Source organism: Pagrus major, chromosome 1, assembly GCF_040436345.1.
Source record: "Pagrus major chromosome 1, Pma_NU_1.0".
Taxonomy (NCBI): Eukaryota; Metazoa; Chordata; class Actinopteri; order Spariformes; family Sparidae; genus Pagrus; species Pagrus major.
The window spans coordinates 36429313-36452848 of record NC_133215.1 but is presented as its reverse complement, the minus strand read 5'-3'; the positions used below and the strand labels follow the sequence as shown (position 1 = coordinate 36452848).

The following is a 23536-nucleotide window of genomic DNA, read 5'->3' as shown; positions in this document are numbered from 1 at the left end:
AACTTGTTTTTATTTGACATTTTCATGCATATTGTTGTGTAATGTTTATCAGATACAGCAATGCATCCTGAAAAGGTGCAAAATTATAGTTTACCACATAGTCTAATAAAACTGAAATGTCAGGGTACCCCTCAGCAAATCGTTGTTCTGCTGATATTTTGTCCTCCTCATTTGAGAAGGGGTCAGTTCCAAAACAGGAGACTCTAGTAAGTGAAGAGCCAACATCCTGCTGGTACATGTCTGCTGCTTGGGAGGCATGTGGCAACAAATCATCATCTAGTTTTTTTGGACATCCTCCTGCTGCCAAATGATTGGGTGTTCCTTTGCCTGTGAAGCAAAGCATAGGTCACACAATGGCAGCTATTGTTTGAATTCACAGTCAACTTTAAAATAAAGAAAAACTTCACAAAAAAGGACTGGACTGTAATGTGTTACATGTTTTTTTTTTCTTTTTATGTAACTCACCTGGGATTCTATGTGCATTCCATGCAAGTACAGCTCTTGTTATGCCAATCTTGCACAGCTCAGCAGTAAGGTTAGATGTACAGTATCTGGTGATGTTGTCATCCATGTTGAGGACTTCCTGATCCTGCAGCTGCATGAGGGCCTCCTTCAATGGGTAATTTACCCGGTTGTTGATCTCTACCCACATTCGCTCTACCGTATGATTCTGTAGAAAAGAAAAGGGTAGATTTTTTTTTAGGTGGATAATGTAAAACCAACACTCAATTTAAAAAAAAAAAAAAAAAAAATCCCCACTCAATTTAGTCTGCAAAATCAACATGGTGAGAGGAAATAGGATTATATTAGATGTAAAAAATTAACAGACAATATGAAGAGGGCTGATTGGGTGTCCAAGGAGGAGGACCATTGATGTGTAGGGGTACCTACAAGCATCCCTACTCAAGGGTGCATCTGGTTAAGGTTAAGTGATATTTTCTGTTAGCTATATATTCCAATAACAATCACTGCTAGAGTTTATTTTGCTGTTCAGTACGTAACATCTGAGTAACATCTCCAAAGCATAGTCTCATTTCAGGCATAAACAAGGCACATTTTGTACATTAAGGAACCCGTTACCTCACCTTTGTTGACTGTGTTTGGAGATATGGTTGCCTTTGCAAGTTGTGTCTGTGGTTAGACAGCATCTCCTGCATGTAGAGGGACAAGTAAAATTCTCGGCCATGGTCCACCCTGACCTGGTCCCACATCCCATATTCAAGAACTGCTGATCTATAAAATAGTGAAACATGACTCAATCAAATGTTGACTCATCAAATGTTAAGTCTGCAATATAGGATAGATCAAGAATATTGCAATCTATGAGTGCATTGTGTCCACAATTACATGAGATGACATACCTAAATAAATTGTGCAACAGAAGCCTGCAGATGACTCTAGATGTGATTTATTTTTCTCAAATTTGTAGTGGAACTGTGTGAGGCTTCAGGCTATGTCCCTATTGTATTTTCCAGCTAATAAATCACATCTAGAGTCATCTGTAGGCTTCAGGTGTGGGGGGGTCCAAAAAATTGCAAAAAAGAAAACAAAGTTGCAAAAATGACAGAAAAAGTCACAAAAAACTGTTTTGAAAAATGTGTTTTTGCCCTAGGGGATACTTGGAATCAGAAATCAGAGGAAGGGGGTATTAAAGCAAAAAAAAAAAAGGTTGAGAAGCACTGTACTAACCTGTAAACATCTTCATAGATTGTGAGGTTATTTTTGACAGGCATGGTTGCGTGGGCAACGACCTTACTGCTGTACCCATCTATTGCGAGAACGTGTGTTACTCCGAACATGACCAATTTTTCGTTCTGGTCGATGTGGACTTTGTGTCCCATGTATTCTGCACTGTAGGGGACGGGGTTAAGGTTACGTGCGCCCTTTGGGGGAAAAAGCAAGTAAAAGTCAGCTAGTAAAATACATTATACCATATACCACAACATTAAAGGCTCGCAAAAGATACTTACACGTTTGCGCATTTCGTGATAGGGACGATGAGTTGCTCTCAAAATCTTCCCCACCCGGCGTTCACCAGCAACCACTCCGATTGCAGACAGGTACCCGGTCATCATCTTTCGGCCATATGTTGACCCTGTCTGATGAATCAACATAAGCCGTGAAATGTAACCTAGTCAACATGAAATATGAAATATAAAACAGATGGGGGTGTAATGATGATAATGCTGCCTAGAATACTGAATGGGTAAAAAAGAAAAGCGACTAGCTCAGTGTAGCCGAATGTAGAGGAGTAAGAGTACATTCTTCTTCACAAGTATACTAAGTAAGTAAAAAGTATGGAGATGATGTAAAACTACTCGTACAATTTATCCAAAAACCTAATCAAGTAAATGTAAATGTGACTTGTCAAAGAAAACCAAAATAACCTACCTGATTTATTGCCCTGCTGATCGTAACCTCCAATTGTGTGTCCGATACATGTCCCCTCCTGGAAATGTTGTGATGTGCACAAAATCTCCTGACACTCATTTCAGAACATCCTTTCTGCACACCTATCTGTAATAAATTCGTGGAAATGTCCGCGTGCGAGAGATTTTGAGCTATCATTTCTCTTATTAAATTTCCATAGGGCTCGAGAGACACCATCTCGCCCAGGCTTCAAACTCCTGCCAACCGAATCTGCTACTGTTTTGCTAAAGACGCGCTAATCGTGGGAAAAAGGCTAAAATACTGCTTCCGGGGTCCGGGTATACTGCTTAATGTTAAAAAATCCCCACATTTTTGCATTTTGGATTAACATAGATTGGATTCTTCGTGTTTATCTGGGAATATAAAAATCCATAATAGGAAAACAACACAAAATCCAATTTTATGGCTGTATTTTAATAGAAAACGGCTCCTGGTTGGTCTTTTAAAACCTGCTACATATTTTGAAAAAAGAAAAATGCCTGTTTTTTTCGTTTTTCGATTTTCGTTTCAAAATTGGAAATAGAATGAACGGAAGGTACACGGACCTTTTTCGTTCCTGCTGACTAGTGAATTTATTTTTGATATATGAAATAGAAAATGAAAATAAAAGAAAAATTCAGCGTAATTCAATTTTTGTTTTTGTGTTTCAAAACGAAAATCAAATAAACCAGTCGTTTTTTGTTTTTTAATTCCCATTCATGAAGGGAAATTCCAATGACCAAAAGATACACGGACCCCCTTGCGTGCCTCTCAACAAAGCGTATGATTTTAATGAACTGGAAGGTGAGGAAACCCTCCTGCTTCTCCAGAGTTAGATGGCTGGAGGAATTCCTTTTTCTCTTAAGCATGGAAAGAGCCACCTCCATCCTAAGGGAGTTAGATGAGGATACAAGCGAGCTCTGGGTCAGCATAAGATCCTTCCTTGGTGTTCAAGCACACAGATACTTTTTTCCTGTTTAATTTCTTTCTGTGCAGTATGCAGAAGGTTACTTCATTCTGTACGCCAAATTACTTGCGTGTGCACTGTGCCCCCCCACACCATAGTGTCATTGTGGCTGTTGTTTTTTTTTTTTGTTTTTTTTGCTGCTTTGTTTAATTTGTTTGTCTTGTTTTGTTTTTGTCGGTGATGCTTTTGTTGTTGTCACGTGTTATTGTTGAGTGCGTGTTTATTGTTGTTTATTGTTTGTTTTCTATCATTTGTGAAAATAAAATAAAAATATGAAAGGAAAAAAAAACAAAAAAACGTCAAGCCCAGGCTAGATTTTGAAAGTATCCAGCCAGTAAACCCCGCCCCCTGCACTCAGGTCTCTCTCCAAAGCCGCTCCCCCCAAACCATGAACGCACACTGTCCGACAACTGCCAAATACTGCCAACGGAGTCCGAGTCCTCATGAGCGATGGGAAGAAGAGTACCAGTGCATCGTTTTCATCACAACATCTAACAACACGTAGCTACCTTATGTCTCATTCACCTGTAAGTAAACACCTAATATTATCATATTGAACAATAACAACCAACATAGCCATTGCTAGTACTGATAGCTGTCAAGCTAGCTTTGTGAGCATTCAGACATTGTTTTAAAAGTGTATTTTGATGTTGTAACTTATTGCTGGTTAACTAGCAGCAGCTGGCTATGGTAACATTAGAAATGGCAAAGCTAAAACATCAAGATTAGTGGTGGGCCTACTACATGTTTTATTTTTGTGTTTCCCTCAGTGATTCACAGACGAATGTGAATATTGTATTGGACTCATGATGATATGATGTTTTGCATGTTAGAGCGTCCACGATTAGAGCATAGTTGACTCAGATGACGAAGACACGCCAGAGTGAAGCACATCATCCCGTCAGAGAACGACAGGAGGACAACCAGCAGTGTTCGAGGAAGTGGAGGCAGAAGACGTGGACGTGGGAGGGCGACAGGGATCCCAAGGATTGCACATGAGCAGGTCAGCATCTAAAGTAGAACATTACTGGGGCATTTTTTCTTGATAACCACCACCTGCAACTATTTGTGTTTGTACAGTATATTGACCAGGCATGTAACTTGGACACACAAGTGCCCTAATCAGAATCACATTTTTTGCCAAGCAGTTTTTCACCATTTCAATTTGTGTTTTGATGCATAACAATAAACACAGTAAGTAGAAAAATGTAAAGAAAGATAAAGGGCTGGTACTTCAAAAAAAATGTTATTTAAACTGGGACATCTGTACAGTTTTGTCCAGGAGTGTCTAAAGTATTGACCATTGAAAGTGTGTATGTTCACAGTATGCTGAGGACAGTCGAGCTCTGTTCCATGAAAATATCTACTCATGTTGCTCATCTGTTGCTTTACAGGCCAGAATTCAAGGACTAAGTTTGGAGCAATCACATCAAGTGCTGAACTCTGCCTGACACCTATTTATTTGTTGTTCTGTTTTTACTCCTTGTTTTACATTATCTCTAAACTGTTTGAATAAAGTCTTGAAAATGATAAAAGCCTTTTCTTTACACTTCCAGCATAAACAACCATCCCATTACAGTTCTTACAATTTACCTGATGCACTTTAATAAACAAGAGTCTTACCTTATTCAGTTGTTATTATAAGTATTTTTACTATGCATTTTGACAGTAGTGTGTACAAGCTCTACTTTCTGGACTTTTTGTTGTACACCTTGGAGTACTTGGCCTAAAAGAAAGGAGTTCCATCATCTCTGCAAAAATTACAATAGTTACAGAAAACTGGATAAGGATGGAGAACTAAATGTGTTTACAGGACATACACAAGTTACATCTGAATGTGTTTATGGGGCATACAAATGTTCAATCAATTCTCTCAAAGACAACACAGGACTGTTGCTACACTGTAAAAAAAAATGTATTTTTACAGGAAATGTTCTGTAATTTTTTACAGATTTGTCCTGTTTTCCAATAAAACAATGAAATGCCAGTAGAGTTACAGATATTTTTAGTAATTTTAGGTTTTATGTTTAAAATTACAGTTAATTTACCATAATGTAAGATTACATTAATATTATGTTTTTAATGACAATTTATTGTATTTGTACATCTTTAACTCTAATTTTACATACAATTTTCTTTATGTTTTTACAGGTTTATCACCATTTTCCATAAGACAATGTAATAACTGTAAATTAACAGATACTAGCAGTAATTTAAATATTTACCTTTAGAATTACATGTAATTACCAATAATATAATATTACATTATTACTATGTTTTTAAAGGCAATTTAACATGTTTCTTTCATATTCAAATGCAATTTTACATAAAATGTGATGTAATTTTACAGATCTTTCCTGATAATGATAATGAAGAAATGTACGTAAAATTACAGAAATCTGTAGTGTTTTTTCTAAAATTGCAGGTCATTAAGCATGTGTGACAATTTAAAATATATTATTTTACAAAAAGTTCACTTTAAATAATGTAATTTTTCAGAAAGTATTCGGTATTGTAACAGATGTGTTGCTGTTTTAAACAATAAAATGCCTGTAGATTTACAGATATTGGGAGTAATTTAATTTTTTACCATTTATATGGTATTGTATTAGTGCACATTCCACTGTAATTTTGTATAATTTTTTTATTTTTTTTTACAGGTTTATCACCATTTTCAATAAGACAGTAACTGTAGATTAACATATATTAGCAGTAATTTAAACATTTACCCTTAAAATTACAAATAATTAACCATAAGATTACATTATTATTATGTTTTTAAAGGCAACTTAACATGTCTTTTTCATATTCAAATGTAATTTTACGTCATATGTGATGTCATTTTAGAGATCTTTCCTAATAATTGTAATGAAGAAATGTATATAAAATGACAGAAATCCGTAGTTATTTCCACAAAAATTGCAGGTTATTTAGCATGCGTGGTTGAAGTGATTTTATGTTTTTTTTAACTGTACATTACTGTAGAAAGACAATTTAAAATATTTTTTTATGGAACGTGCACTTTAAATAATGCAGTTTTACAGAAAGTATTCTGTATTCTTACAGGTTTTGACTTTCAAACAAACGATGAAATGCCTGTAGATTTGGAGATATTGGGAGTAATTTAAATTTTTGCCATTAAAATTCCAGGTAATTTACCATGATTTAAGATTATGTTAATATTATGTTTTCAATGGCAATTTATTATATTTGTAAAGATTTGAATGTATTTTTACATTAAATGTGAGGTATTAATTTACAGATTGCTGTCCATGATAACGAAGACATACAAAATTACAGAAATCACCAGTCATTCAAAGTGTTTTCCTTAAAATTGCGGGTAATTAATCATGTGTTTAAAGTGTTTTTATAAAAGAGTAATTAATGGTATAAATAAAACATACATGCATCATACATAAAAGTAATTCACTGAAAACTACTGTAAAAAAAAACAAATATTTTACAGAAAGTACTCTATTATTTTCTAAGGTTTTTCTGTGAAGTACAGTGGGATCATGGGTGTTGTTTTCACTACCATTACTGGTGAAAATCAGATTTGATTAGATATATCAGTTTCCTTTTTGGTTTATAAATCTGGACTTATGGTGTCTTGTAAGCCCATGGGGGCTGGGCATATTAATATGCAGGATACCATAATAAAGATATCATTCATTCATTCATTCTATCTATCTGACATCAGTGATGCCAACTTAGCAGGCCTGCTATCAAGCCTGCGGCTAAAACTATCTGGACTGCCTGCGATATCTAATGTAATGCTAACAGAGAGAAGCTGCTCTAACTTATGTCTCTCCAAAAGATGCAACATCTGCAACAGCAGAACAGGAAAAATCAGACAAGCTCCATATTTATAACACATTTAATTAATTAATTTATTTTGAAACAAAGTCAAATTTTCACAAAAAAAGTCAGGGTTTGTCCAAGGGGAGGCCTACAATTTGAAAACCCCTGTTCTATGAGCATCAACACCTTCAGAAACTTTGGTGGACAGAAAATCAACGAACTTCATTCTTCATCATATTTGTGATATTTTGATGGTACTGTAGATATCTGCTAGAGTTGGAATAAATGATAGTGGTGTATAACGTATTTCTATATTATCACATCCTGCTCACTTCACTGGTATGGACCATACTGTAGAGACTGATATATTGAATAAACAGAGGAAGAAGAAACAGATACAGCAGGTGTTATTTTTTCATGTCTGACATATTCTACATATTTAAAGATGCTAAAACTGTAGAACTATGTCTATTTCCGCTGAGAACAGTGCACTTGTGGAAAAAGAAGGTGAGACTCCGAATCTCTAGATGACGTTTTCATTTGTGTCCACTGTACTGAAAAATTGTTTTTGGTCTTATCTTTTGACTCATTTGAGCTACCCTACTAATTCCTGATGTGCTCTATAGAGGACCTGGCCTTTCCAATGATATCTCATGTGTTTGGGTGGGATGATGGGAACTTTCTTTTCATGCTGAGACAAAATGGAGAATATAGCAAAATGCCCATGCCGGGAAAAGAGAAAAGATAAGTCAAATATTGTTAAGATATAGGGGTTTTTTTAACCTACGGTAATCATATTTTCTTTTTTATGAACATGTCAGGAATTATAAATTGGTGTCAGAGTGCAGTTAAACTTTTTGTTAGGAAAAAATAATAGCCTTTTTATGAATGTCAACTGTAATGGACATGAGAACTATTAAATGGGGTTAGCTAATAGATAAATAGCTTGCTAGTTCTTTGTTTACATTCAAATCTCTGCCGCAAAACACATTTCTTTGTGGGGTAATAAACATGTTGACTGTATTTTCTATGTAAAGTAATTAATGTAATAAATAAATACTTGCTTATAACAATGTTTCATTCAACCTCTTAAATGTTTCCACTATTGTAGGAGGCAGAAGAGGTCCTGGAGAAAGTTTTAGGGGGTCCTGGAGGAAGTTTTAGAGGTGTCTGTCTGTCTGTCTCTCTCTCTCTCTTCCTCTGTCTGTCTTTCTGTCTCTCTCTATTCCTCTGTCTCTCTCTCTCTCTCTGTCTCTCTTCCTCTGTCTGTCTGTCTGTCTGTCTCTCTTCCTCTGTCTGTCTGTCTGTCTCTCTTCCTCTGTGTCTGTCTGTCTCTCTCTCTTCCTCTCTCTTCCTCTGTCTGTCTGTCTCTCTTCCTCTGTCTGTCTGTCTGTCTGTCTCTCTCTTCCTGTCTGTCTGTCTGTCTCTCAATTTTTTCAATTTAAATAGCTTTATTGGCATGACAAGGCAGTGCTTATATTGCCAAAGCATATAACAATAAAATAATATTAATTAAATTAATTTAAAAAAAAAAAACATCCAAAAGAAAATCATTTTGATCACAACATATTTACAGAAACAGAGTTTTGGAGTGGTGGTTTGCTCCTATGTGGTGTTTCCGTGGTCCTCCCTCAGTCTGTGGCAGGAGGACACATACTCAGCTGCTAGTCTGCAGCACTTCGGTTTCTCACCTAAAACATATTTTAATTTGTCTACATCTGGAAGTGTCTCAAATTCTTCATAGTGGTTTTTAAATCTGGGGAAGAACATTTGTCTAATTTGTTTATATTTGTCACAGCGGAGTAGAAAATGTTGCTCAGTCTCTACTTCTCCCTGTGAGCAGAGCGAGCAGAGTCTGTCCTCCCTGGGAGTCCAGGTCTGTCTGTGTTGGCCTGTTTAAGGCTGAATAACAATCCATTTTGCTTTGGTTCTTTGTGGTGTCTTTCCAGTAGGTGGTGTATTTCTCTTTCTGTCTGCTTATGATTTGGTTGGGCCGGATGGTTTGGGGTCTGTCCTGAGGGTCTGGTGTTGAGGTCAGGGAGCTGAGAGTCATGGCGAGCTGACTGAGGGGGCTTTTCTCCAAGTTTATCTCTTGGGATTTTAGTGCTTTGTAGTGGAAACTCTGGGGGTCACTTGATTTGAGGTGGTTGTAGAATTTGATGGTTCTTTTTTCGATTATAATTTGTAGGGGATACTGACCCAGTTCTGCTCGGCAGGCGTTATTTGGGATGTGTCTCTGCAGGTGTAATATGTTTCTACAAAATTCTACATGGAATTTCGCGATTGGGTGATTGTCCCAGTCAGTAAATTTTAAATGTCTACTGAGCGGGCCCCATATTTCACTGCCATATAGAGCGATGGGTTCTATTACCGATTTAAAGATTTTTAACCATGTTTTAATTGGAATATCTGTTTTGATGTTTCTTTTAATTGCATAAAATGCCCTTCTCGCTTTGTCTCTTAGCTCATTCACCGCCGTTTGAAAATTACCTGATGAACTAATATTGAAACCTAAATATGTGTAATTTTTTGCATGCTCTAATTTGACTTTGTCTAGATAGAATTGATGTTTAAGGCTGTGATTCCCAGACCTCTTCTGAAAAATCAGTATTTTAGTTTTGTTCAGGTTGACAGTCAGAGCCCAGGTGTGACAGAAACTGTGCAGGAGATCCAGGTGTTGTTGCAGGCCTTCTTTGGCAGGGGACAGCAAAACTAGATCATCAGCATATAACAAACACTTGATTTGAGTGTTTTCTACAGTGATACCAGGGGACGTAGAGTGTTCCAGGTTTTTAGCCAATTCATTTATATAAACGTTGAATAGAGTAGGAGACAGACTACATCCCTGTTTGCAGCATTACATTGCTGAGCATTAATGCTAGCGCAGGTGCATGTTTCTCCACACTGGGGTCACGCAAACAGCTACCTACTGACTATGTATTAAGTAGCTCATACAACCCCTCTTCAAAAGATCCTAAATATCCCTTAACCTACAGAGGAGTTATATTGTGAATACATGTGTATGTGTGTATGATTATTCATGTACACTTACCTTTGGCCCGAGTTCCACTGGGTAGTGCATATTGAAGATGTAGAAACACATGAACATGCCAACCAGTGCGTCGGTGAAGCTCTTCAAGTTATCCATCATCACCTCCTGGTCTGCTGCCACCATGAAAGCTGTTGCAGACAATGGACTCTCTCCTGTGAAAAAAAAGGCATCAGTAAATCCACCCATTTAAATGCCTCTATTTGCATGTAGGGCACACACATTCTATTGCCTCGCACTTACCACATACAACAATGCATGGTGTGGGTGGCAGGTGTTCTGTCTCAACCTCCACAGCGATGCATGTTCTGTCGACCATGTGGAACATTCTTGCACAATCCTCTTTGAAGTGTGAAAGTAGCATCAATACCGCCCCACAGGGTCCACCTCCAGCTTGGATCTCTGCTCTCTGTTTTGCAGCTACGCTTGTTTTCTCCAATGGAAGAGATGGAAGAGATTGAAAATATTCCAGGACTCTGGCCAATTTTGAGGCCTCAAATCCCTCACTGATGTGGACACCAGTCAAGAGTTTGAAGTGTGCCTTCATGTCAACGAGTGAGAAGAGGAGAGGCCATTCTTCAGTAAGGGCCCAGGTGTCCTTACCAGACATTATGTCATTTCTCTGAGATATGAAGGTGTCTGAGATTAACTGTTCTATTTGTTTTTCATTCCTCTCATTTTCCAGGAACATTTTTTGCATGTCTTTTTTCTTCTTCATCTGTGCTTCCACATTCACAGGTCCAGATTCCCACTGAATACAGCCATAGGAGTCTTTCCGTTGGTTCTTATTTTCTGGTACTGATACTTATGGTGCTGATGTCATCTGGGATGATCCTCTTCTTACCCAGTGTCTCATTTCTCTTGTAGTTATCAACTCTGCACTGAAGTTGTTTTGTTAGAGAATCATAGCCGCTTCCAACGACTTCACCTTCTATGATGTCTTTGAAAGACTTTGGATATTCTAGGACCATCTTCCGTGCAACTTCACTTAAGTGCTTCTTCGCTGGTGTCTTGCAAGTGGCAAGAATTTCAGCTGTAATAATGCGAATCACTTCCCTCCTTTCTATGGTTGTGGGCCGCTCTTGATTGTGTAATTTCTTCCTTACAACAGCTGGCAGCATGTTCCAAGGGACTTGAAAATTGTAGTGCCAGTCACTGCCCAGTTGTCTAGTGGGACTAGAGCATTCACTACCAGATGGAGAGGAGATGCAGCTTCCAAATGAGGCTCAAAAGGGTGTTTCTGGAGTTTGAGGTGTGCCTGGGCTTCCAAATGAGCTTCGAGAAGTAGAGGGGATGCTTGGGCTTGTAGGGACCCGGGGTGTTTCTTGAGTTTGGGGTGTGCTTGTGAAATCCTCCTCCATGCTTGAAGCTGCATCAGTCTGAGCTGAGAAGACACCTAAAAAGCACAGAGACATACATAATAATGAATAGTAGACCAACAATGGCACTGGTGGCAATATACTCATATTACAGATTGAGCCTTGACTTACTTTTAACATGTGCAATAAGCTTCCTTGCTTGAATGGGTCTGAGCACGCCTGCAAGGTCATTTATCTGGATAAGCTGCATATCGTCAAGCGTTTCCACCCCAACATCTTTGAGGACATCCATAATGGGTTGCAGTGTAGCTGGCGTGCTATCCATGTCTGAAAGGGGGGAATAAATGACGAGTGACATGAAAACATATTTACAGATCCAAAACACTATGCTTCAGGGATATTACTTTCATTGCAAGCAGACTGTATGCAGCCAGTGGATAAAAATCAAGACACTGATCAGCATTGATGCAAAGCATATCCCTTGCTGATTCGCCAACTTTATGAAGCCCATACTCTGGCATGTAAGATGATGAGTGTGGTGTCGCAAGAAAATACACATTTTTGTTTTCTTTCATCCGTATAAGCTCAAGTTGTCCAAATTCCACAGATTCATCATTCTTAAGGCACAGAAAGGAGCCCTTTCTATAGAGAGTTCCCTGAAAGCGCACTTCTATGGATATAAAGTCAGGTGTGACCAAGCTCTCCTCAGCAGCATTGCGTACCTTACTGCTGTACAACTCAGCATGGTAAGGGGAGGAATCCTTCACTTGCAATGCTGGAGGAAAGAAGGAGCTGGAGTTCATGTAGGACTGCAGTAGCTGGTGGTTGTTTGCAAGAGATTTACAACCATTTTTAAAGTTGTGTGTCCTCCTCACACATTGTTTAAAGTACGAATGCTTGCTCTCAAACCTCATTGTCCACAAGCGAATGAGTGGGCCAAGCCTCATGATCAGAGATGGGTAGTGGAGGAGGTAGTGATGCTTTGGTTTAAGTTTTTCAGAGGGAAAGAGATGCTTCCTTGTTTCAAGATATTCTTGTATGTGGACCTGAAGGAAACTGACTTGGCCAGCAGATATCTTGGGCGCACAGACTAACTCAACAGCTACTCAGCTGCCATACCTGGTCCTGGGTGTCTTTGATTCTGTCCCCAGTAATGATGGGAAGAAGTCTCAGCAAACACCAATTCTCAGTTGCCTGCCCACCAACCTTAATGCCACGTTCACTGACTTCCGAAGGAACAGAACTAGCATCAGAACCCAGGTACTTGAACTGTTTGATCTGCCGGTTGAGCTGCTGGTAAGTCATCCATTTCTTTACCTTCACAAAGTACTGAATGTAAATGGATAGGTCATAGACAACTACTCCTTCAAATATGTCATGGCCTGTGCACGGTGGAAGGCCTGGCTGACACACATGAAAATACTGAAGACCATTGAAAAGTGAGTCAAACTTTACTCCATTTACAGTTGTCTCACTGTCTTGTAGTAGCTGCACTGCCTCTTTGTAACTCTCAACAGTTCTCACTGGAAACTTGACACTCACTTTGTCCATGTCCTGTCTGGGTACCAAGCATTACCTACAACAGTGAGAGGAGGTACTGAAATTTTCAGCATCACCTCCAATGCAGTGGGATCCCAAATTGTCACCAACAATGCACAAGACTGTTGCTCGTACAGTATGACCTGAAGAAGTGACAAGCCCATTATCCTCTAGCTCTCTCTCTGAGAACATTTTTGAAAACACTCTCTCATGTCCTAAGTATTTGAAATCTCACTCTGTGCACAAAAGTAAGAGCTGCAGCTGATCAACACTTGACCGATAGAATGGCTCAAAGTTGGCAAGTGTGAAGTACGCCCCCACTATCTTGTGCTTTTTCTTTGCTGAGCCAAGAGGGTTGACTACCTCTAAAGCATCCTGGTATAAAATAAGCTTTACATTTTTACCTGGCTGCATACACAGAGCATTTGTCTTGAACACTGATCCATCACACACATCAATCAACACCCCAGGAGGAGGGACATTTTGAGTCTTCCCACATTCTTGCCAAACGACAGGATCTTTTAGCATAGCTTTCAGTGTTTCTTTGAGAGGGATGTACTGTACATACCTGTCACTTCTGTTGTCATCCGTCCCTAGATGAATAGGTTGTGGGTGAACATAGTTGAAGTTTTTGAGGAAAACCTGCTTCCTGGTATATTCTGTAGAGAGAGGAGTACTGCATGAATCAGAATCAGAATCAGAATTCCTTTATTTGTCCCGCAAATGGGGAAATTCCTTAGTCACAACAGCCAAAGGACAGTATCACACTTAAACAATAATAAAAAGTAAAAAATAAACAATATAATAAGAGATAAGAGATAAGAAATAGAATTAACTCGTATATACATAGTATTTACAATATGAACTTGGTATTTACAATATGACATAGTATTTATGAACAGTGTAAGTATAAACAGTTTAGTATTGTTATTTACAAACAATAAATAATAAATATGGGTATTAAAAATTGTCCAATTAGTGCAAACCAGAAAGTGTGTGGATATGTGTAGAGTTTTGTATTGCACAGTGCACATGTGAGGTCTACTGGGAGCAGTGCTGGTTGTACAGTCTAACAGCAGCAGGAAGGAAGGACCTGCGATACCTCTCCTTCACACACTTGGGGTGTATCAACCTGTCGCTGAAGGAGCTGACCAGTGCGGTGATAGTGACCTGCAGGGGGTGGGACTCCTTCACCAGCAGCGATGACAGCTTGTCCATCATCCTGCTCTCTCCCACCACCTGCACTGGGTCAAGAGGGCATCCCAGGATGGAGCTGGCCTTCTTGATAAGTTTATCAAGTCTCTTCCTATCTGCTGCCGAGATGCTGCTGCTCCAGCAGACTACTCCATAGAAAATGGCTGATCCCACCACAGAGTCATAGAAAGTTGTCAGGAGTGCCCCCTGCACCCCAAAGGACCTGAGCTTCCTCAGCAGATGGAGTCTGCTCTGACCTTTCATGTATGTTGCTGCAGTGTGATCAGTCCAGTCCAGTTTATTGTTCAGGTGAACTCCCAGGTACTTGTAAAACGTCACCATCTCAATGTCCGTTCCCTGGATGTTCACCTGTGTGCAGGGTTGTTTGCGCCTGCGGAAATCCACCACCAGCTCTTTGGTCTTCCCGGCGTTGAGCTGGAGGTGGTTCCACTGGCACCAGTCCACAAAGTCCTGAATAAGTCCTCTGTAGGCTCTGTCGTCCCCGTCCCTGATGAGGCCGACGATAGCAGAGTCGTCAGAGAACTTCTGTAGATTGCTGTGGGGTGTTTGGTGGGAGAAATCAGCAGTGTACAGGGTGAACAGGAAAGGGGCCAGGACTGTTCCCTGTGGGGCCCCCGTACTGCAGACGACTGTGTCCGACACACAGTCCCGAGTCCTCACATACTGTGGCCGGTTGGTGAGGTAATCGAGGATCCAGGTCGTGAGGTGTTGGTCCACCCCCGTGAGCTCCAGCTTGTCCCCCAAAAGTGCAGGCTGTATGGTGTTGAAAGCACTGGAGAAATCAAAGAACATGATCCTCACAGTGCTTCCAGGCTTCTCCAGGTGAGACAGTGATCTGTCCAGGAGAATGCATGAAGAATGCAAATCTGTCAAACTACTTAAAGCTTCATCAACATCAGAGTCAGAGAGGTTTGTTCTGGCTTTAAGTACCTCTTTGAATTGCTTTTTTGTGTGCTGACTGCAAATATCATGTAAGTCATTTATCTCTTCAACAATCATCTGTATAGTGGATGAAAGAATGAAGTGTTTTGCCTGCAGTTTCATGTAAAACATACAGAGATTTTGTGTGTACAAGGCTCTCAAATCAATATCATCTGGCATGTCCACAGATTCAGGGACATTTTCAGCTGTACCACTTTCCATCACATCAGATGCTGGCTCAGTACTCACCAACTCTACAGAACATGTTGCAGATACTTGCCCTGCTGTTGCATGTTTGTGGATCCTGGATATATGGGAAGTAAATGAAGACCTTACTTTAAATGTTTTGCTACATTTAGCAAATGGACAATTTACCAACTCACTTTTGGAAAGATGTGACCTGAGATGTGCAAGAAGGTCTTTGAGATCTGTGCACTGTTTTTGACAACTTATGATCTCACATGTATATGGTCCTTGCATAATGTCCAATTCTGACACAGATGGGTTGTTATGGTGTCTATAACAATGCGTTTTAAAAGCACTGTATTTGACAAACACACATTTGCAGTCAGTAACACAACATGGAAATTGGGCATTAGCTTCATGTCTATGTAGTATTTGGTGGTCTACATAACATTTTACTGATGTTAACGAAAGGCTACAGAAGCGGCATGGAAAGACCTTCACCATTTCGTGTTACACCAACAACTGTAGGCAATAAAACACACTTGAAACTTGGAGACTTGTTCACACCAGAGCTAAAAGCTCCATGTACACATTTTGTAGAAACAATATATTATTTCACAAACCGCTTAACATGGTAGCATGGTAGAACCAGGAATGAAAACCGAGTCAGACCACTCAGAAAATCTTACAATATATTATTAGCAAAAAGCGTAGTTATTTATTAGTCAGTACATGTGTCGAATATAATTTGCATGGAGATACCCCTGAGCAGCAGCGCTGTTTTTTGCTAGTTTGGATGGATGCTACTGACCAGCACAAAGCTAGTGTGCACGGTAGAAACAGTGTTTCAATGTCTACTCACAGTCACCAAACATACATTTCCACATGAAATTAAGCTAGAAAGTTTATTAATGTTACCCACCATGTTCGCAATGTGTGTATCTGAGCAGGGAACAGGGTCGTCACGTCTGTCCATTTTTGCTGCAGCAGCTAGGTTCATGCAGAGTTCGCCTCGAAACTTTGTTTGAAGACTGAGTCGAGGGGGGGAGGGGTAACTGTGCGCAATCCTTTCAAAAGTGTCACCAGATCAAAATTTCGAGTTTAAACAAAGTATCACGTTTAAAAACAAACACAGATATAGCATATGCCCAATCCAAATTCTGGACTCACATGTGGGAAGAAAAAACCCAGAGAGCCTGTTAACGCAGTCTAAATGCACTTATTTATCTAATTTATAAAGTATTTAAAATGTGTATATAGTTTTACTAATGACAGGAAATAAAAATGAGACAATTTGTCAACTGCATAAATACATTTATTTGGTCTCATTTATAAAGTATTTAATGTGTTTGTTTTCAATAACACCTGCATTAAACAAAGTTGTGATTCATCAGGTTACACCCCGCCTATTCGAAACCCCGCCTTTCCAAAAATAGATCTCCATTCTTCATAATGGCGGGGTTTCCCATTTTTTCTAAAGGCCCCGCTATTCTGAATATTGGGGACAACCCCTCCATTGCGAAACCCCGCCGTTCCGAACTCAATTTCAATTAAGCTTTTGAAAAGAACACAGTAACTTTACATGTTTAATACAGTGAGAATCTGTGTGCTCACTGAGACCCAAAAACTCTTCATCAGATCTGTCACTGTGCGCAAATATTGCGTGTCAGACTCCGTGTCAGTCCCACATTCAAACAAAGCATCATCCTCTGTTCCATCCAGTAGAAAAACAACAAAGTTATTGAATCTTTTATTCTTCAGATCTGTGCTCATACTGTGTGTCTCTGCCACAGCGCAATAAAAGCTGATCATCTGTGCATTTTTGCGCATCATGCTTCAACATCTGCTGCTGTCAGTCGGGTCAGTTTGGTTTGTAAATACTGAAACACACTGAATCAGCATCCACCAGTGAACTATTTTCATCAGCTGCAGACACAGCTGGAGCGTGCAGCGCGTGCTTGACACCGCTGTTTATAGGACGTTATAGTTCATAAATTTGGACGTTCACATCGTTATAATTTAATTTAAGATGTTCTGTTGTAACCTCTTCTGTATTTTCAGACTGTAGATAATTCATTGTTTATAAGATTTTATGGAAAGATTTTAGCATTTCTACTGCCCTCAGTAAATGAGTGAGAGAAAAGTGAGTTCAGCAGGTGTCACCTTTACATTATTCAAAACGTATTGCTTCTCAAGAGTTTGTTACTATTTGATAAGGTCAAACTCCCTGTAGACTTGCTTAAAGTTGTGTTAGAAGTGTGTCGAATATGATAACCTGTGCAGGTTTTTCACAACAGGTTTTATATAACGTATTTTCTGGACTATAAGTCGCTCCGGAGTATAAGTCGCATCAGTCAAAAAATGCGTCATGAAGAGGAAAAAAACATATATAAGTTTATTTAGAAATTTATTTCACAAAATCCAAGACCAAGAACAGACATTTAATCTGGAAAGGCAAGTTATTCAACTACACAATAGCACACAGAACAACAGGCTTAATAGGTGTCCGGTATGTTAACGTAACACATTAACAGTTATTCAACTATACAATAGCATAAAGAACATACCTGGGAGGCTGAATAGGCTAAATTAACATAACAAGCCAGCGAGTCCAACAAGCAAGTTACCGGTAAGCAAGTTCACCAAGCTCTCGATCTCATTCCACATCACTGAATCCATTGAATTCTTCATCCTCGTTGTCGCTTCTGAACAACTCCGCCAACTCCGGAGGAAGATGAAGCGCCGTCTCCTCTTCTGCAGGGCTGTCGTCAGACTCAGCAAACTTTCTTTCTGCTGCTCGATTACAGTTTTCGGCTGCATATTTTACTACCCGCAGTTTGTAATCTGCAGAATAGGATTTTCTTTTCGGGGGCATTTTGTTTGTATTCAATCTTTCTAAGTTGTCTTTAAGTTAATGTTTCAGTTAATTTTTTCAGTGGTACAGGAGCAGCATATAGTTGTCACAAGCCTAGAGCGCCCTCTCGCGGCTGTAGACGGTAATGTTTACTCCTTGGTTCATGTTAGTCAGTATGAATTAACATTTAAAAATATGTTAAATTATATATATTTTGATATATAAGTCGCACCAGACTATAAGTCGCAGGACCAGCCAAACTATGAAAAAAAGTGCAACTTATAGTCCGGAAAATACGGTAGTACAATAATAATGTACAGTATGTAGTATATTCAGTCTTAATTTATGTTTCCACAAATTTCACCAGAAATCAACATTTAAGGGTTTTTTTTTTTTATTATCCGGGGTTATCCCTAGTTTTGTCAAACACCATGTGGAACCAAATTTAGGTTTGGACCTCGGTATTTCTTAAACCCTGCATACGGCCCTCTTAACGTGGATCTGTGATGTGAACGATGAGCTGTCTGAGGTGCTGAGCAGTACACCAGCACCACAACCTCAATAATAAACATAAAGTATAATTATCACCTTTCTGACAATGTCAACAAAAACTGAAAATGTAAAAGCTTCATAAAGTAGAATGTATGGCAGAGCTGTTGGACTGGACTCCATTAGATTGCACAGGTGTACCTAATAAGTGGCCGGTGAAGAAGTGCACATTGGGAACTGACCAAACTCTGTGTATCCAAAAGCAAGTGAACAGACAGTTTGAAATGATCTGACAAGTTTCTCACGCACAGTATGTATTGCCCGAATTGAATGTATTCTAAAATGATTTTTACATTTGTTTCATTTGCAAGAAATAGTTACGAAGTTTAATGGCCATGACCTAAGTCCAAATATTGCTGATCGTCTTCATAAGCTGCTCCTGTGCTTCACAATTGTGGTCCAGCTCCCAATACACATTCATTGCATTGAGAAAAAGGCCTCAAAATTACTCTTATTGCACATAACAGGCAATAAGTAGATTATGCTAGTATATGTTACAAAAACCTATGTAATTATGTCAAATTTTAATCGCCATCCCACGGGGATACGTTGCTTTTTCACTGCGGTGAAAAAAAGAATCCATACCATACATACACAATGTTGACTTACCTTATAACCAATGTAGACATCCTTGTTTATCTTCTTTACCTTGAGTTGACTGTGGTCTACCACACAGCTTAATCCACCAGAGACATTTAGCTCTGTTTAGATGTGGTTTAGGAAATGGGATGTCAGAGATGAAATATACCCCATCGCCTGTCCCCATCGCCCATCGTGTCTGAGGACACCTCGTATCAGAGTTGTATTACCCCTGCACATCCCTTTTGATGGCTTCTGGACGAAACCAGGTCCATCTGTCTCCAAAAGTTGTGTATAGCAACTTGTATCTTGAGAAATTGCTTTGACACTTAGCTGCTATGCTAACGGCTGCTATGAGAGCACGGTCAGACTGAATAATGCAGGGAAACGAAATGGCAATTCTGTCTGAGTATCAGGCTAGCAATGCATTGAGTTGAGTATGTGCAGTCAACTCACACTGCATACTCAAAAATTCTTGATAATTTAGTATACATGCGGGCGTTTCGTGTATACATAATCCACATACTATGCAGCTGAAACACTACATACTCAATCTGACATACTTAGTATGAATAGTACATTAGTAATACTGTATGATGGACAGCATGACAGCTCCTCCAGTGAAGCCAAAACATCTCAATCGCCCCCTGGTGGCTGGCTGTAGTATAGGACATAAAGTCGGCCCTCTCCATGTTGTCAAGTGGAACATGGGCCAAACTAAAAAAAACTTCAAGTACACGTAACTTTTTTTTTGTAGGTAGGCAGGTAGTTCTTATGCTGATGTTACTTATAGATAAAAGATGTTTCTGTTTCCAGTTTTGCCCTGCAATTAATGTATATGGAGGTCTAGTCAATGTAACTTACTTGTAGAGCACAGAAGCAGCTGCTGAAGAAGCTGCTCAATATTTTGGACTTGCAGTATGGACAGTACAACATAAAAGTTATGAATATCACTTTAAAGGATAAAACTGGTGTAGTGTTTACTTATTGTAAACATGGCCTGTGAAAAAAGCAAAATCTGCAATGCTTATCTGTTAATAACTATGATCCATCTATCCACAGCCAGAAATATATATTCCATATCATGTAACTATTTGAACTCCATGGTATTCAAAAATAAAACAAGTCACAGATTTGCAATTTTTCTTTGGTCTGCACAGCTTTTTTTTAAAACAATGTTTTTCAAGATAACATACTGATGATTACAGTATGATTATACTGCGAGTGTCATGTTTTGAAAAAATTGATCATAGATTGTTGCTTAGTAGAATAGAAATGCAGTAGAATAGGGGGGGGCTTTCCAGTGTTACTGGATGGGCGGGGCAGGGAGCTATCATGTTTTCAGTCACAATCCCTAATAGCAGAAACCAGTCATTTGGGCCCAGGGTTCAAAATATTGAAATATTCCTATTTCTTTTTTTTCATATAAAAACAACATTTTGGAAGTAAAACACTATATTGAACAATTATATAAAGTAACTGCTGAATGCCTTACATTTACAGAGATTGCCTTAGCTGTTTTAATGTGTAATGACTTACTATCCTTGTTTTTCTGTCAAATGAAATTTTTTAACAATATTTGTTCAGTTTACTAAAATGATTGTTTAATACCCTCAATTTACAGATATTATCTTTAAATATACCTATTAATGTATTTTGATGTAAAATTACAGAGATTAACCTGAAGGGTATCTGATGTTTTTTGACATAATATGTATGTTATTTTACAGTATAATGGGCATTTATCAACTATAATATACTGTTTTTTAATTAATTTTGACTGTAAAATCTACTCTGTATTTTTACAGTTATTGTATGTAGTTCTGTGATCCAGTTATTTACTGTAATTTTACGGTATCCATTTGGAAAATTTGGAAACTTTGCTGCCAGTGCAGCAAAAGAATGCAAAAAAAAATGAAGTCTGGGGTTAGGTGGGTGATGGGAAGCTTATGTGATGGTGGCAAGCGATAATTTATAGGGATTGTCAGGTGCATTCTGTTTCCCATGCAGAAATAGTGGAAACATCAGGACATGGTTCTGTTGTGAACTGACTCTTTGAAGGCTAGAAGTTGATGCGTCCCTCTCATAACTATAGCAAACAGAAATAGGATACATCAGCACATTTGTAAAACGTATAGTTCAAAGGATATATGAATGAACGTCATATAAATACCATCTAACAACATCTGCTTACAAATACAATACAAACTACACCGATGAGCCACAACATTAAAACCACTGACAGGTGACGTGAATAACATTGATCATCTCATCATAATGCAATGTTCTGCTAGGAAACTTTGGGTGCTGGCATTCATGTAAATGCCACTTGACACGCACCACCCATCCAAACACTGTTGATGTGGACCAAGTACACCCCCTCATCACAACAACAGCACCCGATGGCAGTGGCCCCCCAGCAGGACAATGTGCCCTAACACACCGCAAACACTGCTCAGGAACAGCTTGAGGAACACAGTAAAGGGCCCAAGGTGTTGACCGGGCCTCCAAATTCCCCAGATCCCAATCTGATCGAGCATCTGTAAGACGTGCTGGAGCAGGTCTGATCCATGGAGACCCCACCTCCCAACATACAGGACCCAGAGGATCCACTATAAAACGCCCGGGTGCCAGACACCACAGGACACCCTCAGATAAGTCCATGTCTTGACAGGTCAGAGCTGTTTTGGCTGCACAAGGGGAACCTTCACAGGCAGGTGGTCATTATGTTATGCCTGATCGGTGTATATTCACAGATATATGCATATAGTCTGCTATTTTAGCTATCTAGCTAGCTAACGTTAGCTACAGTTGGGCGAATACATACAATAGCAACATAAGGAGTTAAACGTTACATAATCACCATCAGTAAACAGGAGACTGTCTGACTCTTTCACTCGCGGGGAGGGAGGCTGTTTTCTGGGGGGAAAGTTCTCTGAAGTCTCGGTCGGGAGGGCTGACCGTCGCAGTGATTTTTTACACCGCGACAAACAGTTGGTGAGTTGAAGTTTTCTGCCGGGGACAGATGCTGTTTTTTGGGCAGAAATGTGACGAAGAGTCGTCGGACAGACAGGAGGACAGAGGCTTTTCCACGTATAACTGCGGTATTTTTTACCTCATTTAAGTCGCCAAACACACGACCAGTTACTAAGTTACTGTTGTTTGGTCATGTAACGTTGCTTTGTGGGACATTTCTCTATATTTTGTTGTGTGAAGGACCTGTTTAGTTATCAGACAGTGAACACCATCAGATCGACACACCCTTGCTCCGCGCCGCTGGCTTATCCATTCACACTGGTTCGGTTCGCCAATACTATGCCTCTAATACTACCTCCGTATCAGAGGCGCAGCGAAATTTCACCCCTCGCTGCATCTGAAACTTTCACACGGAGGCGGATGCAGAGAATTGGCGCAGGATCCCCGCATGCAAACAGCAGTGTGAAAAGGGCTAGTGTGGCGGGCGGGATGCGAACTGGTGTCCCATAGTTTAATGCAATAGCTGGTAGTGAACTTAACCACTTGACTATCATATCATTCCTGTGCTGTTGTGAGTATTTATACTATATAACATATATCCGCTAATATTAAATTTTTGAAAAATCTAAACTACGATAACTCTTTCTAGGATTACTTAAGGTTAATTATACATAAATATGCTGCCGTCTTAGAATAGAATAGAATAGAATAGATATACTTTATTGATCCCAAGCTGGGAAATTAAGGTGTAGCAGCAGCATTACACACAGAGACGAATGACAACACAGTGAAATAAAAAGAACAACCTAGACATATTAACATAGCAATATAAAATGTAATATAAAAAAAAAATAAAAAAATGTATATATACAAAAAAAAATGTATAAAAATGTATAAATGAGCAGTGTTGATGTATACACAAGCAGTATTAATTGTAGTGCAAAATAAAATATAAGGTGCAGTGAACAGATGAGGTGCAGAACAGTGTAAAAACATATAAAGTGTGTAGAGACTGTATGTTATGACCAGAGTTTTAGCTGTTATTATACAGTGTGATGGCATGTGGCAGGAAAGATTTCCTGTATCTGTCCCTTCGACAGTGGAGCTGAAGCAGCCTGTGAGAGAAGGTACTCCGCTGTCTGTCTACTGTGTGATGGAGAGGGTGCTGATCA

General features: G+C 39.2%; 1 protein-coding gene across 1 annotated transcript; it reads right to left on the bottom strand.

Moving 5' to 3' along the window:
• Positions 1–2: 2 nt before the first annotated feature.
• On the bottom strand, positions 3–10554 carry LOC141003751 (uncharacterized). The gene is made up of 8 exons (XM_073475233.1): positions 10470–10554; positions 10230–10381; positions 2392–2517; positions 1971–2099; positions 1690–1883; positions 1086–1233; positions 466–670; positions 3–327 (listed from the first exon to the last, which is right to left on the bottom strand). The coding sequence occupies exons 1-8, from the start codon at positions 10552–10554 to the stop codon at positions 23–25; spliced, it is 1344 nt and encodes a 447-aa protein (XP_073331334.1). The 3' UTR covers positions 3–22.
• Positions 10555–23536: the final 12982 nt, after the last annotated feature.

Bases quoted from the DNA above. Each gene is read 5' to 3' on its own strand.
- LOC141003751 (XM_073475233.1), bottom strand. From the start codon at position 10,554: ATGTTCCACATGGTCGACAGAACATGCATCGCTGTGGAGGTTGAGACA. The intron at 2,518-10,229 runs GTAAGTGTACAT...AATTTATTACAG, and splicing joins CAGTGGAACTCGGGCCAAAG to ATAGGTGTGCAGAAAGGATG. The intron at 1,234-1,689 runs GTTAGTACAGTG...ACTATTTTATAG, and splicing joins ATCTATGAAGATGTTTACAG to ATCAGCAGTTCTTGAATATG.